Source organism: Schistosoma haematobium, chromosome 2 (assembly GCF_000699445.3).
Source record: "Schistosoma haematobium chromosome 2, whole genome shotgun sequence".
NCBI classification, from domain to species: domain Eukaryota; kingdom Metazoa; phylum Platyhelminthes; class Trematoda; order Strigeidida; family Schistosomatidae; genus Schistosoma; species Schistosoma haematobium.
The window spans coordinates 16,124,478-16,146,833 of NC_067197.1; the positions used below are offsets into that span (position 1 = coordinate 16,124,478).

At 36.8% G+C, this 22,356-nt stretch overlaps 1 protein-coding gene across 1 annotated transcript; it reads left to right on the forward strand.

The window, feature by feature from the left end:
- Positions 1-1,526: 1,526 nt before the first annotated feature.
- On the forward strand, positions 1,527-21,702 carry TMX1 (Thioredoxin- transmembrane protein 1). The gene is made up of 7 exons (XM_051214449.1): positions 1,527-1,688; positions 8,294-8,452; positions 14,186-14,314; positions 14,365-14,410; positions 14,462-14,560; positions 14,609-14,695; positions 17,370-21,702. The coding sequence occupies exons 1-7, from the start codon at positions 1,567-1,569 to the stop codon at positions 17,496-17,498; spliced, it is 771 nt and encodes a 256-aa protein (XP_051067621.1). The 5' UTR covers positions 1,527-1,566; the 3' UTR covers positions 17,499-21,702.
- The last annotated feature ends 654 nt before the right edge of the window (positions 21,703-22,356 follow it).

The following is a 22,356-nucleotide window of genomic DNA, read 5'->3' on the forward strand; positions in this document are numbered from 1 at the left end:
ATTAATTGTTCGATACTTGTTAGTGGTTCTCACTGTCATTTTTACATGTTTATAAAGATTATGCACTAAACTGACGTATATTTTTATAATATGAATTGTAATGTAATCAGGTAACATAGATTCATTGGCGTTATTCAACACATTTTTTAACTACTGACGTTTATAAATCAATAAACGTGAACCCATTCTGGACGATTAAAAGCATTTTACATTTAAAACAACACTACCCACATTCTTCCATTGAATCTGACTTATTTTCGTTCCATGAGTTAGTCTGCACCTTGCTAAATGGTTAGAACTTCACTTTTAAAGACAGCCTTTTTCAGAGTTCCTTTAATTTCTAAAACATCTCTAATACATATATAAGGTGTAAGGTGACTGTTTAACTGACATGCTGGTCTTTTGACTACTGAGAATAACTGCGCCGGTGTCACTTACGCCATACTCGTAGAAGTCAACTTCTTGACATCAGAGTAAGGCTTCAATTATAACATGGGGGGACGAAGAACGCTTAATCCCAATGATTTTATAATGACAATATATATTTCTACAATGGCAGGTACATGCCATTTTTACGGGCATTATCTATAAATTACAACGTTTATTGTTTCACAGTATACATGTTAAATAAATATAGTCTATAAAAGTGAATATCAGTTCATTCCTTCAGATATACTGAGTAATATTCAAAATATTCTCCAAAGTGACATCGCGTATGTTCAGACATAATAATAGTAATATAACTGTGAAAAGGTTTAGAGGACATAGAATATATCACAATGCACAATAATATTTATTTAGAACAACACAGCAAGAAACAGACACAGATAACCGTTTAGTGTGCCAGATAAAGTCGAGGCTTATTGATTAGAAATATGCAGGGTCTGACAAATATCTTGTCTTAAATTTCTCTCTCTATATAGATTCCAGGGCTGACGAAATCAGAGGTCAGTAATAAATGGATGGGAAGGCATATTTGAGCAAATGTTAATATATGAGTGTGTGTATTCTTAGCAGATTACTTGTTATAGATGTGCAACCAGTTTCCCCAGCCGTGATATGATCCGGATATTTGACCAGACTTCTTCAACTGGGGCCGTGTCCATTGAAACCAATAAGGTTAGCATCAACGTCGAAAACTTATCGAGCTAGCTATTTGAGGGATTTATCTACCACTATATACAAATGGAGGTAATGTGGATCGATTGCACTCATTAAAGTGAAACTGGAGGAATAAATCCGAAAGTTACACGAAGTCTAGGATCCTTAGTCAACCTCCCCAACACCTTGTGTTGATCAAGAACAGGGATACTTAATTTGTTGGCCACAACAATCCAAGAGAATATAATCCAAATGATTGTATTGATAATTTGTAGGGAAATGTAATAACCGTAAGCAAGTTTCTAGGTCCGTGAACAACTCAAAGTTTAATATTCCAGTAGTAAAAGTAATTTTTAATGGTGTCAGATGATAGCTTTATTTAGTCAGATACTTTGTTAAAGCTGTTTTCTTCATTTTATGTTGAACCTCGAACAAATCTAGGCCAGTTGGCTGTAATGCGCTAGAATGGAAATCCTTAAACACGTTTTGGGGTTTTTGGTTTTCTTAAAGTTCTGTTCACCTTATGTTATTCAATTGAATTCAACAAATTGGAAACAAATGTTAGATGGTGAATGGCTTGTAAAATTGTAAGGAAGTTTTAAAGATTCGATATCTCGATATATAACAGTTTTCCATTTGGTATTTTAATTGCTTCCTTAAAATAAAATGTAAGGTAGTTGTTGCAAATGTTACACTTGTATTTTTTTAAATACACTTGTGCGGTAGTTGCCATAATTTTCTGTGTAAAATCAAATGATTTTTCTAAAAAGAATAACAGTAGATTTATAGAATTTCACAAATCGACTTAATTCCAAAATTCATGAAATAATAAGAAGGCTCGCAGGTATTCAGAATTTAATCCGACGTTTTGTTGTTTGTCTTCAGGCTACTATTCTACTACGAAGAAGCACTAGCTAGTCCGCACCTTCAGTTGACTCTTTCAAGAGAAGACTGGACACTCACAGAAGCATACTAGAAAAGGAATAACATAGGCTGTAGGCCTTCTGTCCTTACTACACAAATCTGAGTCTAGTCAATCTACCGTGTTGTTCTGACCATCATTGTTGTAGTTCCATGTGTTTCTAAAATTTCGCCATATGAGGTAGCATAATCATATTAGAGGGTAATCTAAGATACAGAATCACACATTCTTCATTTCTTTACTCAGAAATTCTCCAAGTTGTGGAATCGTGCCTCTGGTAATTAATAATCAAGTTTCGTGCCACATAACGGTAATATAATATTGGCTCTCTGAATACCAATCAATAATAAATATGGATGCGCAACATGATTTGCCAGTTTTTTATTTTATTGTTTTTAGACTATAATAGTTGCTCTGTGAAGTCAAAGTTAAACACTTTATATTGACCTATTTTAATAGATTCCATATCCTGGGTTATTTCCAGATATATTTTAAGGAATAAGATAAAATAAGGCTAGTAGTATATTAGTTCACTCGGATTATCCCCGACCGATAGTTTATTCCCTTGTTCTCTGAATGTTAAAACGGTTCGGGTTCATACAGCAGGTTTTGTGTTGCTTATAATCGACTGGTTAAAAAAACAGATTAGTAATTAGTTGATAGTCTTACTGACTACTGGGTAGCGTTTATTTTTAGGTTGATGTTTAGTGAAAACACCAACCGCATTAACGAAGTGTTTTAGTAAGTCTGTAATATAAATGTTTTTCAGAAGTATAAACTCGTTCATTACTACACTTTAGTCTTCAAAAACAATAGTATTGCAATTCACTCCTTGTCATTTGCTTCACTGTTCGTATTCAATCTGGGCTGATGCATATTTATTAATTATAAATTACTGGTATTAAAAACTGGGACTTTTTAATATGGTTCTAAAATAAGACATGTAATATCAATGTACGACAATAATTCGCTTGTCATCACATTTTTTTAGAGCTAAAATATAAGCTTGACCAATAAGTTCCTATAACTTGGCTGTAATATGGTTGACTGAATTCAAAGTGCATATTATCTACAACAGAAGACAGTTAGTTATCAATAGCTTAACCTTTCCTGTCAGCTGAAGTACTAAGGAGAAAATCTTCGTTTATTACGAACTTTTTCCTTCGAACCTTAGTTATTGTCAGTCAGTCAGTCAGCTACAACGTAGGACCAGGCACATATATGCATCGGTCCAAGTTGCCATACCTCATTAACACAAGATGGACACCGGATTCATATAAGTAGTTAATTCAGAGGTGGTAATATATAAAAGAAAGATTGCAATAAGGATATAGTACAGGAAGAAAGAATTTGTACGTAGTAAGAAAGATATGAAGCGATTTTAATCTCATAGTTTAAGGGAAGACAGAGAGTGTATACACTGACACCATTGTGATCAATTCTGAACCATATCACCCAGAGTCTTCAACCATTGGTTACGATAGTCACGCGGACCCCAACCAAGTAGTTTGCATCTCCCGAAATGGCTCAGACTAGGAGTTAGTGACTTCAGGGACTGATGCCACGTTTTGGTTTGGCCGCCCCTCACTTTCTTCCAACCATCTCCAACACCGGTTAGCATTGAACGTCGTGGTAATCGGTGTTCAGACATACGTAACACGTGGCCCAACCATCTCAGTCGATGAACATACACAACCTCATCAACTGATTTATCATCATTCCCTAATACCCTTGCGTCTAACCTCACTACGTCATTACTTAGCTGGTGATCACAGCAGATGCGAGCATCTGTGGTCAAAACAGAACGAACTTCCGCGCAGTATACTCATCCTTTTATTGATAGACGGATATCTCGCCTTCGCCAAAGGTGACGTAAGTTGGCAAAAGCCAAGCGAGCTATTCGAATCCGTGCTGCGATTTCGTCAGACATGAACCCATTAGAGCTGATCAGACTTCCAAGATAAGGGAAGTTGTCGACGCGTTCGACTACTTCACTCTCTATCCTTAGTTCAGGTGTTGACGCAGCCCAGTCCTGAAGCAACAACTTGCATTTCGAGGGAGAGAAGCGCATTCCAAACATTCTGGCATTGTTGCTTAGTGCTACCAGAAGACTGCATTTTGTCAGCGTCTTCACCAAACAGGACTATGTCATCTGCGTATTCTAAGTCGATAAGTGGACCTCCTGGTAGGAAATCAACACCCGAGAATTCAGTCGACGAGAATGTTATTTCTATCAATAGGTCTATGATGAAGTTAAACAAAAATGGAGAAAGTGGACAGCCTTGACGGACACCATCTGAGGTTGCAAAAGTAGATGACAGTTCGCCATAAGCCCTGACTCGACTAGTAGTGTTCGAGTAAAGAGCCTTTACAAGGTTTATTTACTTCTGGGGTACGCCTTTCAATGACAGACACTGCCACAGAATCTCGCGGTCTACAGAGTCAAATGCTGCTTTTAAGTCGAGAAAGACCACCATTGTCGGACGCCGATAAGTATGCCTATGTTCTAGAACCTGACGAATGGTGAATATGTGGTCAATGCAGCCACGACCAGGTCTGAATCCAGCTTGGTTCTCTCGTGTTCGCAGTTCACGAGTCTTAGTTAGGCGTCTGATAATTATCGAGGCTAGTATTTTAGATACTATATTTGTTAAACTAATCCCTTTGTGGTTGTCACAGGATGATTTTGACCTTTTCTTATATATTGGGACGATAAGTGATTGCGACCAGTCAGATGGGATAACGTCTGACTCCCAGATCTTAGCTAAAATATTAGTCAACCTGATCACTAAAATTGGACCACCATCCTTAAAGACTTCTGGAGCCAATCCATCTGGACCAGCTGCCTTTCCTCGTTTCAGATTAACGATAGCCTTCTCAACTTCAGCAAGAGTTGGGGGACCTACTTCAATGTTCTATTCACATTGTCTGGGAATGGAGGGTAGTTGTAGAGTAGCTGAAGGCCAGTTGAACTGTTCTCTGAAATGTTCCTCCCATCGTTCTAAACGTCTGGACTTGGAGCAGATGAGTGTCGTCTTTTTCCGAGATAGTCTCACTTACACTTGACTTATTAATTCCAGTTTCTTTTATTAGTCTATAAAGCTGTCTTGTGTTCCCTATAGTCGCTGCCTTTTCCATCTCTTGCTTTCGTTACCCACCACTGCTCACGGTTGTTCCTTAGACATTTTCTTAAGCTAGATCTGATTTGCTTACGCTCTTCATCGTCTTCAGAGCCTGATGGGACGAGTTTGCGAGAATCCATCAGTGTGATAGACCTTGAAGAAATCCACTGGTTCTTTGTAACTCTGTGGTTTAAGTCACTAACAGATTTCATTGCTGTTTCCACAGCTGTTTGTATATCTTTCCAAGCAACATCAGGGTCAGCCTCGTTTTCAGAACTACCTAAGTGTGACCTGAGTTGTTCCTGGAACCTACTTTTGGTTTTCTGGTTACTCAACTCAGTTCTAATGGGTCTTTTAAATGTGGCTTTTTTGCGTCCAGTGAGGCGCAAGCAGATGCGTGCCCGTATTAGGGCATGGTCGGAGTCCAAGCAGGTACTCCAGAATGAGCGGCAATCTTCTACCGACCCTCTCCAACGATGACTGATGGCAATATGGTCTATTTGAGTCCATCGTTGGTTTGGTGTAGGGGGTCGCCATGTTAGACAATGTCTCTCCTTATGCTTAAAATTTGTGACACTTGAGGAGGAAGCCGAAAGAGAAAATTTAGAGTTGAAAGTCGATTTAGGAGGAATAATAGGAATTGAAGAGGGAGGTTGATTATGAATACAGTGGTCTTGAGTGCTGTTAGAGGTATGAGGGCGGTTATCACTTCCCGGTTGCCCACACCGTGGAAGGGTTCTTCTGGAGGTACCTGAAAAGGAAATCAGATTAGAGGTGGTCTTAGTGACCTGAGAGCGTGACCGCAGTGCCCAAGGGACAACTGCTTGAGGTCGGTCACACACGACTTTTTTATGGGTGATTTTTGTGTTAGCTCCGTACTTGTTGAGACCTTACCGCCGGAGACGGATATCTGTGGGATAAGGCGAGGTGTGCATTTTTAGGGTCGACCTTTTCTAACCCCACCCGTCCTTGTGGGAAGGCAGCATCGCTGTCATGCTGGTTGTCTGAAGGAAACACCTTACTGCGGTCACACCTCTGTACAGTCAGCAGTACGACTTCGCCTTCGGACCTTGGGTTTGTTGCTTTTAGTCTTACGGTTCTTCAACCGATCTGTCTGACATGGTAGGACCTTGAGGAACGGTTGTTCCAGCCAGTATAGCTCAGTTGCTTCATCACGATAGGCAAGCCCGACCACCACGTCAAGGTAGCAACAACGGTCGGGACCTTAGTTATTGAAATAGTACTTGATGGATTAAAATTTTCTACTGAAGAGTGGTCAGTCATACAGACAAAAGCGATAGCTCTGTGCTTCACTAGACGTATCTTTATGTAAAAAAGGATGTCATTACATATTCTGAATATATATTAGCTGTCTCACCATACAATTTTTGTTCCGGCTGGTTCCACTCTACTCGTGGGCCGTTGCAATTACACATCTCTTCATCCGTCACCATATGTTTGTACCAAACAACCAATTAAAACTAACTTTTATGTGGATATGGAGTTCCAAAAACACCGAAAAATTTCTCGTTTGATTTGAAGTAAAATTTCATGTCAGATATGTTTGTAAAGCAGTAAAGTGAATCAAAACTCAGTGTATGAACGAAAATCCATTTTATTTAGGAGGAACTGTGGAAATTAATATAACGAATTAAAGGCAAAAGTTTGTGGAGTTATAAATATATGAGAGGCATCGATATAATATTTATTCCTTTCTAATCTAAAGAAAAAACCTGAGCATAAATGGAAAAATTTGTAGTACTTCACTGGCTTTCAATACGGGCATCAGAAATACAGCATACCTTGATATTAAGATTTTCCAAAGTTATAGTCATACCTCTCTGTTTTATGATCTGCATCAATATTGCCAGCGCCAGAAGTGGCCAATTTAGGTGTTTCCTGTAGCTTTAGGAAAGCTGTATTAGGTTTCGTATTACGTGGAAGCATTTGTAAGTTTGGCAATTTAGCAACTTGACATTATTTATGACAGGACAGAACTTTCAGCAGAGATGAGGTAATGAGTGCACTAGAGAATAAAAGTATACATATAATGAAAATAAAGCGAAATAGGAAGTTATCACAGAGCAAGACGAATTCGTTTGTATCAGTCATTGTTAGTATTGTTTGAGTTGGTAGCTAAGCGGTGCTAATAGAATAATACATAATAATTCGCTGATGAGTATGTTCTGAAATACTACCAGGGGGCCATAGGGAGGCAGTTGGTTACCTCAGGAGACTAATTCCCGAGTCTTAGACCATGAGTTTTAATTCTAAAGGGTATGAAGCAATTTCGGAAGACGCACTCATATTAGTTGGGGGCAAATTTAGTTCTTTTTCTCATCCACCATTCAGGGTTCAAAAGCCTATGTACACTATTGGTTTGGCATTACAGTTTACCAACTCACCTAGGTAGACCCGTCTTTATCAACCTTGTTTAAGTAGCGGTTTTTCGCTTCTTGTCCTCTAAGTTTCGTAGAAACCACCACGTGAAAACACTGGACAGGAATTTCACGGAAAAGACTACCAACACATGGTCGTATGAAAACATTGAGGCGGGAATGGACTCGTTTCACTCTTGCCTGTACTTAAAGTTTTCAGGAGCTCGGATTAAGGTTTAGTGGTGGTCTTGCCGTAGCCTTCTGTGACATCCTGTACAAAATTGATCGGAACCTTCTTAGCTAAAGTCTCTCTGTGTATTGTTGACTGGACTACTTCATATGATAAACTAGTATCCTTTTGATTGTACTCTCCGTTCATCTCTTAATTTTTCACAATGTCTCCATTTGTGTAGCGCACGTGTTTTGGTTCTCTGCTGTACCAAAGTTTACGCGTGCTACATAGTAATTTTTATCACAGATTCCAATAACAAAGTGTTGATATAACAAACTAAACAAATACATATTTGTGCATTCGCCCTTTATGGAAAATATGTTAAACATTCTTAAACAGATTAGTGCGTCTTTTTCTTGGAAGCTCTGCACACAGGATTAATGAAACCAAGTTGACTGGGGAAGCTATGTATATCTGAACTGTTTTATAGTATTGTCATAAGTTTCCAAATGTATCGTTCATTTTCACATAGACAACTGTATTGTATTAACTAGTAATATCTAGAGAATTTTCTGGTTTTGTTTTGACTTTGAAATAGCCATGCTCCTTGGTGTCCAGCTTGTCGACAGTTTTCACCAATTTGGCAACAACTCTCTGATGATAGTTCAATCAATGCTTTTGTCGCAGATGTTGATGTAACAGAAAGTCCTGTCCTTAGTTTCATATTTTTTGTCAAGCGATTACCAACTGTCTACCAGTAAGTTTGATTTTAAGTAGAATTATTTCCATAACTCAGTACGTAGATTAAAGTTACGAGTTTCCTTTGAGATATTATCAGTTTGTAATTCTTTGTTTTGTCACTGGATAATTTGTTGAAAACAGCTCCGGGAGACTAGTTTTACAAACAGTTTAATGAATCAAACAGACAGGTGAAATTGTTACTAGTTTGATGCGCCATTTAACTTAGTACTCATGCTATTTTTTGTATTAATCACATATACGCAGAACATTCTTGAACATTCAGAGACCGGTAAGAGCATTCATACTTCACTGTTTAAGAAATTGTAACGTAACAATGTAGTAGACACGGTAAATACTCGGTGTGTTTGATCCATTTTTCATCGATCTCATTTGCAGCTATGCCTCTTTCGTCAAGTGATTCAAGCTTTGTCACTCTTGAAGGTTCATGTAATTGATTGATGATAACAACTTTGGATGCTTTTAAAAACAAAAGTACAGCTCAATGTTTATCACCGTCAATGAAGTTGTAAATTACCCGCTTCTTAGTTTCATATCATTAGATTTCTAACCATCGTATAAAATTGGAGTAACTTATTGATCTTTAGTTAAACTTAATGAATTTGTTAACCATATCATTCTAACTCTATAAAATTATTGCTGTTTTTATCGTCTGTTTTTCACTTGCATTTCTAATGTTTCATATTACTGTTCCATTATGGTTTGTTAGTAAGTGTAGCGTTTTCACAAATTATTCCTAGTGATTTTTAGAGTTGCCTACAGTCTTCACTATTTTGACACATTTGAGAAAAGCAAGAATAGTGAATGTAGCAGTATAACACAAAATCAATTTTATGGTTTCTGTTCAACTGCTAACAAACTAGGAACAATGGTACTAATTCTTTAAAACTAATGTACATACTTTACATCATCTCAATGTGGATTAATAACTTAACAGTAATAAATGTACTTACCCTTCATGGAGAAGTATGGGCCTCACACCAGCATTATCCATCGAACCTCGTCTTGTAAAATTCTTTCCAGTTGCTATTCATTCTTTTCATGTATGCTCCCAATTCCCGAATCAGTATGTTCTTTGGTTTTCCTCTTTTCCTTTTGCCTTTTCGTCTGCGTACAATCCTCCTTGTTCATCGATGATGCTGTCCAGGTACGTGGGATTTTTCACCTCTTCTAGAACTTTTCCACTAAGTGGATCGGTCATGCACAGACCAAATTGCAACACTACGGATCATCGTCGAACAATCAATTAAGTGGAACTCGTCACTGTACATAAACTTCATTGATTATGAAAAAGCATTTGACAGTGTAGATAGAGAACGTTATGGAAACGTCTTCCACACTATGGAGTTCCTGAGAAGACTGTCAACATTATCCGGAACTCATACGACGGACTACAGTGCAAAGTAGTGCATGGAGGACAGCTGATAGACGCATTCCAAGTAAGGACCGGAGTCAGACAAGGCTGTCTACGCTCCCTTCATTTTTATTCTGGTGGTCGACTGGATTATGAAAACCTCGACATCTGAGGGAAAACACGGCATACAATGGACAGCTCAGAACCAATTAGACGATTTGGACTTCACAGATGACCTAGCCCTCCTATCGCATACACACGAACAAATGCAGATAAAGACAGCCAGTGTAGCAGCAGTCTCTGCGTCAATAGGCCTCAACATACACAAGGGGAAAACCAAGGTCCTCAAATACAACACGGGGAACAGCAATCCAATCACTCCTGATGGCAAAACTCTGGAAGATGTAGAATCCTTCACATACCTGAGAAGCATCATCGATGAATAAGGAGGTTCAGATGCAGACGTAAAGGCAAGGATTGGCAAAGCAAGGGCCGCATTCCTTTAATTGAAGAACATATGGAACTCAAAACAACTTTCAACCAATATCAAAGTCAGGATCTTCAATACGAACGTCAAGGCGGTTCTACTGTACGGAGCTGAAACTTCGAGAACTACTACAACCATCATCAAGAAGGTACAAGTATTTATAAATGGTTGTCTACGCAAGATACTCAACACCCATTGGCCGGATACCATCAGCAACAGCCTTCTGTGGGAGAGAACAAACCAGCTTCCAGCTGAAGAGGAAATTAGGAAAAGACGATGGAAATGGATAGGACATACATTACGCAAATCGTCGAACTGCATCACGAGGCAAGCCCTAACATGGGATCCTGAAGGGAAGGGGAAAAGAGGAAGGCCAAAGAACACATTACGTCGGGAAATAGAAGCAGATATGAAAAGGATGAATAACAACTGGAAAGAGCTGAAAAGGATTGTCCAGGACAGGGTTGAATGGAGAATGCTGGTGAGTGGCCTATGTTCCTTCATGAGGAGTAACCGGTGTAAGTAAGTGATTAGATTGGTTGATGTTCATTGTGTTGTATTTGCGGATTTTGGTTTTTCTCTTGTGTATGTTGAAGCCTGCCAGTTCAGAGGCTGTTGCTGCATTGGTTGTCTTGACTTGCATTTGTTGGTGTGTATGAGATAGAAGGACCAGATCATCTGCGAAGTCCGAATCTTCTAGTCGCATGTAAGCTGTCGATTATGTTTCGTGCTTACCCTTAGATGTGGAGGTCCTCATAATCCAGTCAACCGCCAGAAGTAACTGTGATGTTTCTATAAACTAATTATTCCTCCTCCTGATTTCAAATTCCAAATACGTTACGTTCGTTCGTGCTCGTCTAGTTCTTTTTGGTATAAATTGCGTCATTTCTGGGATTCCTAGTTCGTACAATGATTCAAATACTTATACTCATCCCGGAAACACAAAGGCGGAGAGTGAGCAGCCTTGTCTGACTCGGGTCCTCACTTGAAATGCGTCTGTGAGCTGTCCTCCATGCATGACTTTGTAGTGTAGTCTGTCGTATGAATTTCGTATGGGGTTGACGATGTTCTACAGTACACCATAGTGAAGGATGAAATTCCAAAAGGTCCACCTATCCACACTGTCAAATATTTTCTCATAATCAGGGCGGGTGTATAGTGACTAAATCCATTCATTTTATTGTTCAGTGTCGATCCTTAGTGTTGGGATTTGGTCTGTTCACAACCGATCCTTACGGAATCCGGTTTGTTGATCTCGAAGTTGGGCGTCTACTGCATGTTTCATCTGATTCAGCAATACTGTTGAAAACCTTTCCTGGTACTGACTAGTGTGATGCCTCTGTAGCTGAGTTCTCACACTTAATCAGACCTCCTTTCCTTGGTATCTTGATGAGCTATCCTTCTTTCCAATCTGTCGGCACCTGTTTCTGCTCCCAAATCTTCCTGAATAGAATGTGTAGCATGTTTGCAGTTATCTGTATGTCTGACTTCAGTGCTTCTTCTGGTATGCTGTCAGGTCCTGTTGCTTTCCAACTCTTGATTTACCTGATTTACCCGACCGTTGGTGGAGTGACATCTATAGCAAGGTCTGGGCGTGCTGCTTCGATGTCCGGTGGGTTTAGTGTGGCTAGTCCATCCAAGAATTTTTCGTAGTATTCTACCCATCTCTTCCTCGGTTCTTGAATCTCGGTGATTGTCTTGCCTTCTTTGTCCTTGACCGGTCTCTCTGGTTTGCTATATCTGTCTGCTAGTTTCTTCGTTGCGTCATATAGTTGTCTCATATTTCCTCTTGCAGCTCTTTCCACTGTCGTTGCTAGCCCTCCCACGTATTTCCGCTTGTCAGCTCTAATGCTCTTCTTCACTTACGTGTTTGCTTCTGTGTATTCAGCTTGTGCCTTAACTTTCTCCGATCTTGTTCGGCTGTTGTTAATTGCCGTATTTTTGTTCTTCCTTTCTTGAATCTTTTCCAGTGTTTCTATAGAGATCCATTCCTTATGATGATGCTTCTTGCGGTCCAGCAACTCCTGACATATTGAAGTTAGTGCTTCTTTTATCCCTTTCCCGTTGTCCTCCGTCGTAGTTTCTTCTTCTTTGAGTAGATCTTTTAAGGCTTTGCACCTGTTGTTGAGAGTTATCTTGAATTCGTTGAGTTTGTCAGTATTTCTAAGAAAGGCCGATTTAGACCTTTGTAATGCTGTTTCTCCACTTGTCCATTGCTACTTTAGCTACAGTTTCATCTTGGCTACCACCAGTTGATAACCTGAAGCTATGTCACTTCCTCTCCTAATTTTCACGTCTCCCATTGACTTTTTGAATTTTTTAGTGATGCCAGTATGACCTATTTAGTTTTCCGCAGTGTGATCCAGTACGACTCATGTAGCTTTGTGTATAAGTTTGTGGGGAGAATATTGTGCCGCCCATAACCATTTTGTTGAACGCACATAAATTTGCAAATCTTTCACGATCTCCGTTCATTTCTCCCAGTAGTTTGTTTGTTCTGGTTAAGGTTATTTTCTACGGGACAGGATTTTTGACCCCGTATCAAACCCTCCGCCTTTGTCCGGGCTTGAGACCGGTAGTAACCCCAGAAAAGCTACAGGCGTAGTTGGCAATAAATGTGGGAGAATTATGTTCATTATTCAACTATTAGTACATTTTCATGATTTTTCCATATTAATAACCGTTACTTTACTAAAATTCATCAATGTGATATAAAGTATATACGCTGATCTTAAATAATTAATATCGTTCTTCTTAGGTTATATTAAGAAGAGAATTTAAAAAATAGATGAATTTATATTATTCCACTAGGTTCGCTGATCCTATCTTATGTTTCTAGAACTCTTCGTCAGATACTATGAATTTATTTCTCGATACACAATCACAGTATTATATTAATAAATGTTCTGTTTTACTGCTCGTAATTCGTCTGTTTGTTCATTCGCTCATACCAAACATGGTAAAAAAAAATCTGAAAGATTAGAAAATACTTTGTAAAATCTACTCGGACTACTTACAAGTAGTGGAGTAATCTCTGCCAAAATAATATTCCAGAGAAAATAATTCTTGAGCAGTAAACATGGCCTGAAACAAATTCAATAAACTACAGCTTATAAATCATTAGTATAAAATAGAACTAATTGATTCTGGGAACTAGAAACGCAACTCATTGCAAACGGGCAAATTTGTTATGTTGTTTTAATCTAAGTTGTCCGTTTCTCAAATATGTGTATAAGAAAATTGAGGTGGTGAAAACGAATAGAAATTAATACATGACTTCCTTGTGCATATTTTGATTTCAGTGTAATCCTTGACAGTTCGAAAACGTTTGCTGCGATTTTTGAAGTTTGAAGCTGAATGAGTTAGTTATTAATGTCACGATCCCTTTAGCCGTATGTTCATGTCAATTTAGCACCGTAGGAAAACTTAAAGATAGCTTTTGACCATAGCATTATCAGTGAAAAGTATGTATACAGACAAAAAAAATACAAATTCAAACTTGGTGTCTTTATAGAGAAGTGACTTTGACATTGAATGACCATACTTCCACCCATTAAGTCACAAGATCAAAAACTATGATCCACTTACGTCATCTTGGAAAGCATAGTGGAATCACTAGCCTTCACACACATAAATTGACTCGAAGCCTAGTGTATTAATCTTCATTCGCTTATTAAGTTATATCAAATTAAATTTTTACAAAACGCCTTAATTGGTTACGTATGACTGATTTTAAAACACGAAATCATAAAAGTAATTAAGTTTGCTTATATGATCAGTAATTTAATTACGATAAAGTTTAATATATATTTTATTATTCTTTGCTTAATATAAAATATACTTTAACCTGACTGTAAATAATTCATCAAGTGCATATCTTTGTATTTCAGTGTAAAAAATGGCCTATTCAGAATATACGACGGGGCAAGAACTCTTGATGATCTCAGAGTTTATGTGAAATCTGAAAAATATGAAACTGAAACACCTTTACCATGGTATTACTCACCAGCATCTTTTCAGTAAATTTTTACCTGTTATTTATAATATTTTCCTTCTATAAATTACATAGTATGCATATTTTCATACGTTTCATGGATCTTGGCATTTTCATTACGGTTTGTATTTATAATTACATTTAATTGTTCATTAACCTGGTTTATTTATAGAATACTCATCAAGCATTTTTAGATGCTGGTTATAGTAATTGGATGTCATTTTTGATCATTGGTCTATCGACTATATTTTCCGGACTATTCATTGGAATTGTAGGTTTTCCAAAACAAGAATATCTATTTGTAATTTTTTTCTTTTAGATACTTGTATTGATTTTTGATTGTTTTTTCCCACCGCGTCCACAAATCCTAAGATTCATTAGGAAACCTAAAAAGGTGGAAGAATCTGTAAGTCTTGTTCTTTTTTGCCATGATTTAATTATTCATTTAGTTTGTTTTGCATAAATAACGGCTCACTGATTTCCAGTCAGTAGGATGTTGGTCCTAACTCAGTCCTTAATTCAGTTTGGATAGTCGAGCAGAGTATCACTAGCCCTCATATAAATAGTATTGTTCAAAGTGGAGTACATAAATTCGTACTTGGTGAACGGATCACATTGTTATGTTTTCATTACTGACCAACCATAATTTTTTGATTTAACGCTAGAACACATAATAGCTAGCATGGGAATCAAAGAAAATTATTATAAGGAGTCGAATATTAATGGTAGTTACGTAAAGTTGGTAAAGGAATTTAACAATTACGTCAGGGGGAAACAACAAAGGAAAATTGAGCGTCGACTTTATTGATGACCACTATGGGAAGAGCAGTTTTAAAAATTCCTTGCGAAGCCATTCATTTGGTTTCTTAAGATGGATATGAGTATATTTCAGGTAACGGCTAAATTAGTCGACCGTCATCTTGTTTTCATTACACGGACAATTTCGTAGTACATACTAGTAAGATGACAAATCGAACAGCACTCATCCGTCTATCACGTTCACCCTAGGTTAAGAATTTAATTATGATATCACTTTTTTAAGTGTCTTGTTAATAAAGAGATCAAATGGAACATCGAAAGAAGCTATGCACAGGAAATTAACATCAACTAGTCAGCATACTTATCTTGCACCTGGTAAAAACTCTAACATATCGCGACAAGCCTATTTATTTTGATCAAATAATTGGAGATGAGTTAAAGGATACTCACAACTTACTGTGAACAGATACCTAATAAAGTCAGTCCTTTAGTCAGCTGCAACGTAGGACCAGGCACATATATGCATCGGTTCAAGTTACCATACCACATTAACACAGCAAGATGAACACCAGATTCAGAGAAGTAGCTAATCCAATGATAGTAATATATAAAAGAAAGATTGCAATAAGGATATAGTACAGGAAGAAAGAATTTGTACGTAGTAGGAAAGATATGAAGCGATTTTAATCTCATAGTTTAAGGGAAGACAGAGAGTGTATACACTGACACCATTGTGATCAATTCTGAACCATATCACCCAAAGTCTTCAACCATTGGTTACGATAGTCACGCGGACCCCAACCAAGTAGTTTGCATCTCCCGAAATGGCTCAGACTAGAAGTTAGTGACTTCAGGGACTGATGCCACGTTTTGGTTTGGCCGCCCCTCACTTTCTTCCAACCATCTCCAACACCGGTTAGCATTGAACGTCGTGGTAATCGGTGTTCAGACATACGTAACACGTGGCCCAACCATCTCAGTCGATGAACATACACAACCTCATCAACTGATTTATCATCATTCCCTAATACCCTTGCGTCTAACCTCACTACGTCATTACTTAGCTGGTGATCACAGCAGATGCGAGCATCTGTGGTCAAAACAGAACGAACTTCCGCGCAGTATACTCATCCTTTTATTGATAGACGGATATCTCGCCTTCGCCAAAGGTGACGTAAGTTGGCAAAAGCCAAGCGAGCTATTCGAATCCGTGCTGCGATTTCGTCAGACATGAACCCATTAGAGCTGATCAGACTTCCAAGATAAGGGAAGTTGTCGACGCGTTCGACTACTTCACTCTCTATCCTTAGTTCAGGTGTTGACGCAGCCCAGTCCTGAAGCAACAACTTGCATTTCGAGGGAGAGAAGCGCATTCCAAACATTCTGGCATTGTTGCTTAGTGCTACCAGAAGACTGCATTTTGTCAGCGTCTTCACCAAACAGGACTATGTCATCTGCGTATTCTAAGTCGATAAGTGGACCTCCTGGTAGGAAATCAACACCCGAGAATTCAGTCGACGAGAATGTTATTTCTATCAATAGGTCTATGATGAAGTTAAACAAAAATGGAGAAAGTGGACAGCCTTGACGGACACCACTTAAAGTGTATTGGTATTTAAGAACTAGTTTTAGGAATACCTGTTACTTTTAGGAATTTTGATTATCGAATTTTTTGTTGGTCTCTGAATAATATCTGTTGATGAATTGCATAGTATATCCATTCAGACGGAGTTACAGGTGATATGAAGTTAGTTATTTACGTAGAGTAAATTGAAAATCTAAATTTTACCGCTGTTTATTTTACATATTCTCACAATTTAACATAATATACTGCTAAGGCAAACATAGGATTACTCAATCTTTATCAGTGGTTTTAAGTCATACTAGTAACCGTTACTACTAATGCTTCTTTCTCAATCCAATTTTTTGCGTGACCTTTACCCTTTCCCGATTGCTTGTCACTACTTTTAGTTCACTTATTTGCTGTGTGCTCAGAAGTCATGTTCATGTTACTGAGTTGTACTATTTTAGACTGCCCGAATGCCATGTTTTCCTTACCTTTCTGTTTTCTGTGTTTGCGGTTAATTGTTATGTGCCCAACTGCCGTTATAGAGTCCGAAATAGGACCGTTCGTATTAGTATAACTCAATTTTTAATTCATAGGTGTCTTAGGCAAACCAGAAACCCCGAGACATAATCGTTTTTTCAAGACATGACATATTTTCGTATGTGATAGAATCTCATTCAGAGAGTACCATTGTATTTTTTTAAAATTTAATATGTTCTTTAGATATTTTAAAATAACTTTCTCATGTTTTTAGTTACAGTATGAAACAGAAAAATCCAGGTCTAATGTTCACGATGACGATGTATCAGAGGAAAATGTAGATGATGAGATTACGGAAACCCGTCAAAGGAAGGTCGATAATAATGAAGTTCATGATTCATAATCTCATGTATTGCACAGATATTTACATATGCTTAGTTTCTTTCTAATATCACTGTTTCATTTTTTTCAATTGTTTTGGTTTCCGAACTACTCTAGACAACTTTTACATACTCGATTGGTTATCGAATTCGACCGTTTTGATCTAATGCGGTTATTCATGCCTTAGTATGTAAATTGTAAGAGTTAACTAAATGTGAATATTAGCACATACGGGTATAATGGCTTACTAATAATATATTTAAAGTAACTTGGTCAAATTGTAAACAACTTGCTGTATGTTTAAATTACACAAGTATAAGAAATGGTAAAATGAGCGGTTTTCCAGTTATGGTACTGTTGTATAGCTTCCAACGAGTTTTCTTTCTTTTTGTGTTCGGAAATATCATTTCCTATAATCTACAGAAAATTTGACATATTAGTGGATTGGAACAGCTACCTTAAATATCTCTGACCACATGAAAATTCTCATTTACGGAATACTGGACAGGGGGTAAATCGCGCTTGCAGAAATCTTAGTTATGATTCATCGTTTTGTTAATATAGTTGACACCGTATAAAGATCATGCTGATGTCAATATTTTGAGTGTATTAGGTAATTGACTTTCAAAATGTAGCAAACGCAAATAAGCAATTCATAAAATGTGGAAAACAACTTGCATCTCGTCAGGTTGAAGAGAGATATTCTAAAAACAGCTTATTAGTTTATAAATTAATTTAAAAATTCTGTTAATAAATAGTTGGGGAAAAAACAAGATTAATGCTTGTTTTGGAACGATCCAATCTGCCTTAAAAAGCATATATTTTAAGTTCTATTAGTAAGTTTCTTCATGTCCTACTTTTCTTCTAATATTATTATATAACGTAACGTTGTTGATATTTACGGATGTTTATTGCAATATTGAGTGAAGTACGCTAAACAACCACCCCAATAAATATAGAGTAAAATCCGAAAGTTATTACATCCAATGTTTTGTCACGCCTCAAATCAGAGCAGTAATAGAATAGGGAAACAAAGAAGTAAGTTACAAGACTTCTCGTAGTAGATAACCAAAGCTATCACAAGAATGCTAATAATTAAAATAAAATAATGGACGAAAACACAGATGACTCTTAGAATTGTCAAATGAAAGAAATCAATAATTTATACTCTCATAATCTGATGTTTCTCATAAACACCAGTTTCTCTGACACATCAAAGCCTGGAAACAGTTCATCATCTCAAAACAATAGCTATGAAAATGGATGACGGTGATATTTCACTGGAAGTCCAAGTATACCACAAGCTGAATTCATCACTACAGACGAATAACATGGCGAAATAAGTTTATTCCACAAATGTAAATCATTTTCTGTTATACGAAAAAAATAGTTATTTGCATTTTACAAAATCGACTGTAAAAGGTTTCGTAACGATACTGTTTCACAACTTATCAGATAATAGCAGTGCATTATGCTGTAAACATGTTTACATAGTAATCAATAAGGAAAGATGAGTCTTTGAAAAGCCGAAGTGTTCGTGGTCACAGTGATCAGGAAATTAGACATCACGGAAAGACCCTATAAAGCAAGCTTACAATTTGGCCAACTGCCGAATGTAAATATCATGAAATGCTTGACAGGACATTGAATTACTGAAGTACAAAGCGATAGGCCCAAATGACAAGTACGCTTGCTACCTCATTGCCTCTTATCTTACTGGACTGCGAAAATTTTGAGATCACAATGCAAATAATTCTAATCTAGCAGAAATGTATATCTGAAGTACAGGGAACTTTTATGTTATCAGTTGACAGCTTGAAATAGCAATACCTAATAAACATACTTCCTGTCACGAGTATTATTGATGGTGGATTTCTCGTATGATGTAAACCGTTTACTGTAACGAGAACCGCTCCAATTATTTGTACATGAATACGGGGATCGTTCACTGAATGTGGCGATGAATAGTTAGGCTGTTTAGAGTTTAAATTCCGAAATTAAATCAACCGTAATGTACAGGTCGCACCAATTAAATAGCATAATCTCTGTTGTGTCTGATCTGTTCTAACTTTAATCGAAATTAATAGAACCGGTCAAATGGACTGAGGAATCAAGAAGGAAAAAGCGAATTATTTATTCTTCCTTCCCAATGGGACTCTTCCTTCACATAATTTGGGAATTTTTATTAAGCATTGTAGACTAAATTAGATGATGCTCATAAACTGACGTTACCCTAAATGTTCTACTCAGAATGCGTTAAGGTAACAAGAACTGTCGTTTTGTCACTAAAAATAAGTACCATAAGCATTCAGGAATCATACATTATCAATGAGTGTTGTTTGGCGATGTTATGTTTTATGTTTAAGGAACATTAAGTTTACCAGATAACGTATACTAAAAATGCGCAAAATATGAATCTTGCCAAACAACTATAGAAGAAATATGTCATTTTACTTAATGAAATTATATTTGATTTCAGTTACTCAATTTTAATATATACCTAGGTATCAGTTGTCATTATTTTTTTTCTTTCTATGGTAGATACAACTGCACGCTGAACGCAGCATTAAACATTTCTTACTTATTTTATCGAGTCTTATTGCAGGTTTTATTAAAGGTATTTAGTAGAAACCAGTACTCTTTCGCTGTGCTGATGTACGACGAGGCAACAACTTGAGCTCATACACATCTGCTACAGGCCTTATATGGTGATGAAGACTGATCAGCCCCAATCAATCTAAAATATGCTCTACACAATTTATCACTTTCAAAAAATCAAACATTACGTAGCCATGAATTTAATTAGATTCTTTAAATATTGGATTTTTTTCTCAAAAGTACATATTTCTGCACAGTGCTATGTAGACAAAATAGTGATATAGTAAACAAATAAATTTGGTCATTACCATATACCAAATAAACATATACACAAGATTAAGACCCTAAACAAAATAGGGAAATAATCATTCCATATAGGCGTGAATCATCATATCCGGCGATAATCCAAAAGTATCAAATACAAGTTTCTCTAGAAGTGAATGCTAACAAGCACTTATTGCAAAGTAATAACAAAGTTCAGTAGATTGTTGTAAACAAAGTATTGACAAATTTACTTTTGTTTTCAAAACCATCTTATGATGACTTGATTCGATAGCTTCAGTCACATTATAAGGAATTATGATATCAGGCTTAAAAAATATTCGGCTAAGGTTAATTATTTTCTGACAATTACCTACTTTCCCGGTTAAATAGCGTTTCAACTAAAACACATAACAGTTATTAGCAAGGAAAAAATTAAGTATGCGGGAGCCAGAAAAAAGGAAACAAATCATGCTATGGTTGGGGAAGCCTGTCAACCTACAACATGACCTCAGGGGTAGTGAGATGGCTTCAAGGATTGATTTTTAGACCAAAAGTTGTACTGAGAAAGGTCCTATCAGCCCCCGTGCTGGTCTCTTTGTACTAAACGAAAATGTCATCGCAACGGTCAACTATGGGTAAGTGCCCGACTTATGTAACCCTCTACTGGGCCTAGTAGTTTACACTTACGTGCCAAAGTACATAAATTAAAAAAAAGTACGTTTTGCATCCGCATCTCTGAACATGTTCCACAAAATAAACGAATAATATTTTCAGTAGTGTAAGCGCTTGTCATTTACAATGGATATGATGTTGATAATTCAAAACTCTTTAAAATAACCAATAAACAAAAAAAATCGAATCTGTTGAGCTTCAATGGATTGGTCATTTTTTAACTATTATATAAACAATGACAGGAATCTCCGATTTCGGAGAATTTTTTCTTCGTGCTCTTTATAGTTTCCTCTTCTAGAATATTTAATTTATAAATGAATAAACAGTCATCTAGATGATTCTTTCACAATTGTATTTTTATTTATTAATCTACATATCAGACCCAACTGTAATTAAAACTTTTCATTTGAAATATGTACACTCGTATTTTTTTTTCAAAATGATTAATACTACTGTTTCTAGACTGTAAGCGGCTGACAAGAAACCACGAAATAAATTAATTCTAATTATTCAGCTACAGTTGTTATTCTTACTTTATTTATAAGTGAAAATAAATGGAAATAGAGAACTTTGAAATCTTTCCTCTGGTGAATCAGCTCATACATATTTAGGTGTATGTTTATTAAACAATTTATTTATGGTATTATTTTCCTAATTATGAGCTTCCGTTTGACGCATTAACTGTTGCCATACATTTTTCCATTCATAAATTATACAATTTTACTACATATGAGATCACGTGAGTTTAATAATAATACAAGATACTGTACTAGCTTGCTAGTATTTTGATTGATGGTTAGAGACTGGTGGACATTTGTGTGGCCAAATCGGTGTATGTATATAACTTAGCAGAGCTAAAAAGTTAGTTTCGATAGTGTAATAAGAAGATGAAGATTATCAGAACTATGTGGTATATTAGCGCAATACACTTCGAACAATCTGATCACACATATACTTGTTAAGAACATTTATGTATAAAAATAAATGGTCAACTAGACAAGAAATAGATAAGAGGAGACAAGGATAATAAAAGTAATAGTAATATGAAACTTAATCACTCTGGATAATAAGCTAATATTACCAGGGTAGGTTTAAGATGAGAACAGTGTTTTTAAATACACAAAGGGAGTTTAGATTTTCGGATGGCTAAGGTTTCAATAAAACTCAGTATACGCCCTTTTATACAACACCACAAAAGCCGAGCTAAGTTCAATCTTAGGGCCTGTTACGTAATGGTAAACACAGTGGGGTGTGACACAATCATTCTCATGTCGTTTAGGTTCTGGATGAAGCATGAACCTTGTTCTTTCTTTGGTAATGACCTTCGCTGCACAATACGTTTTTTT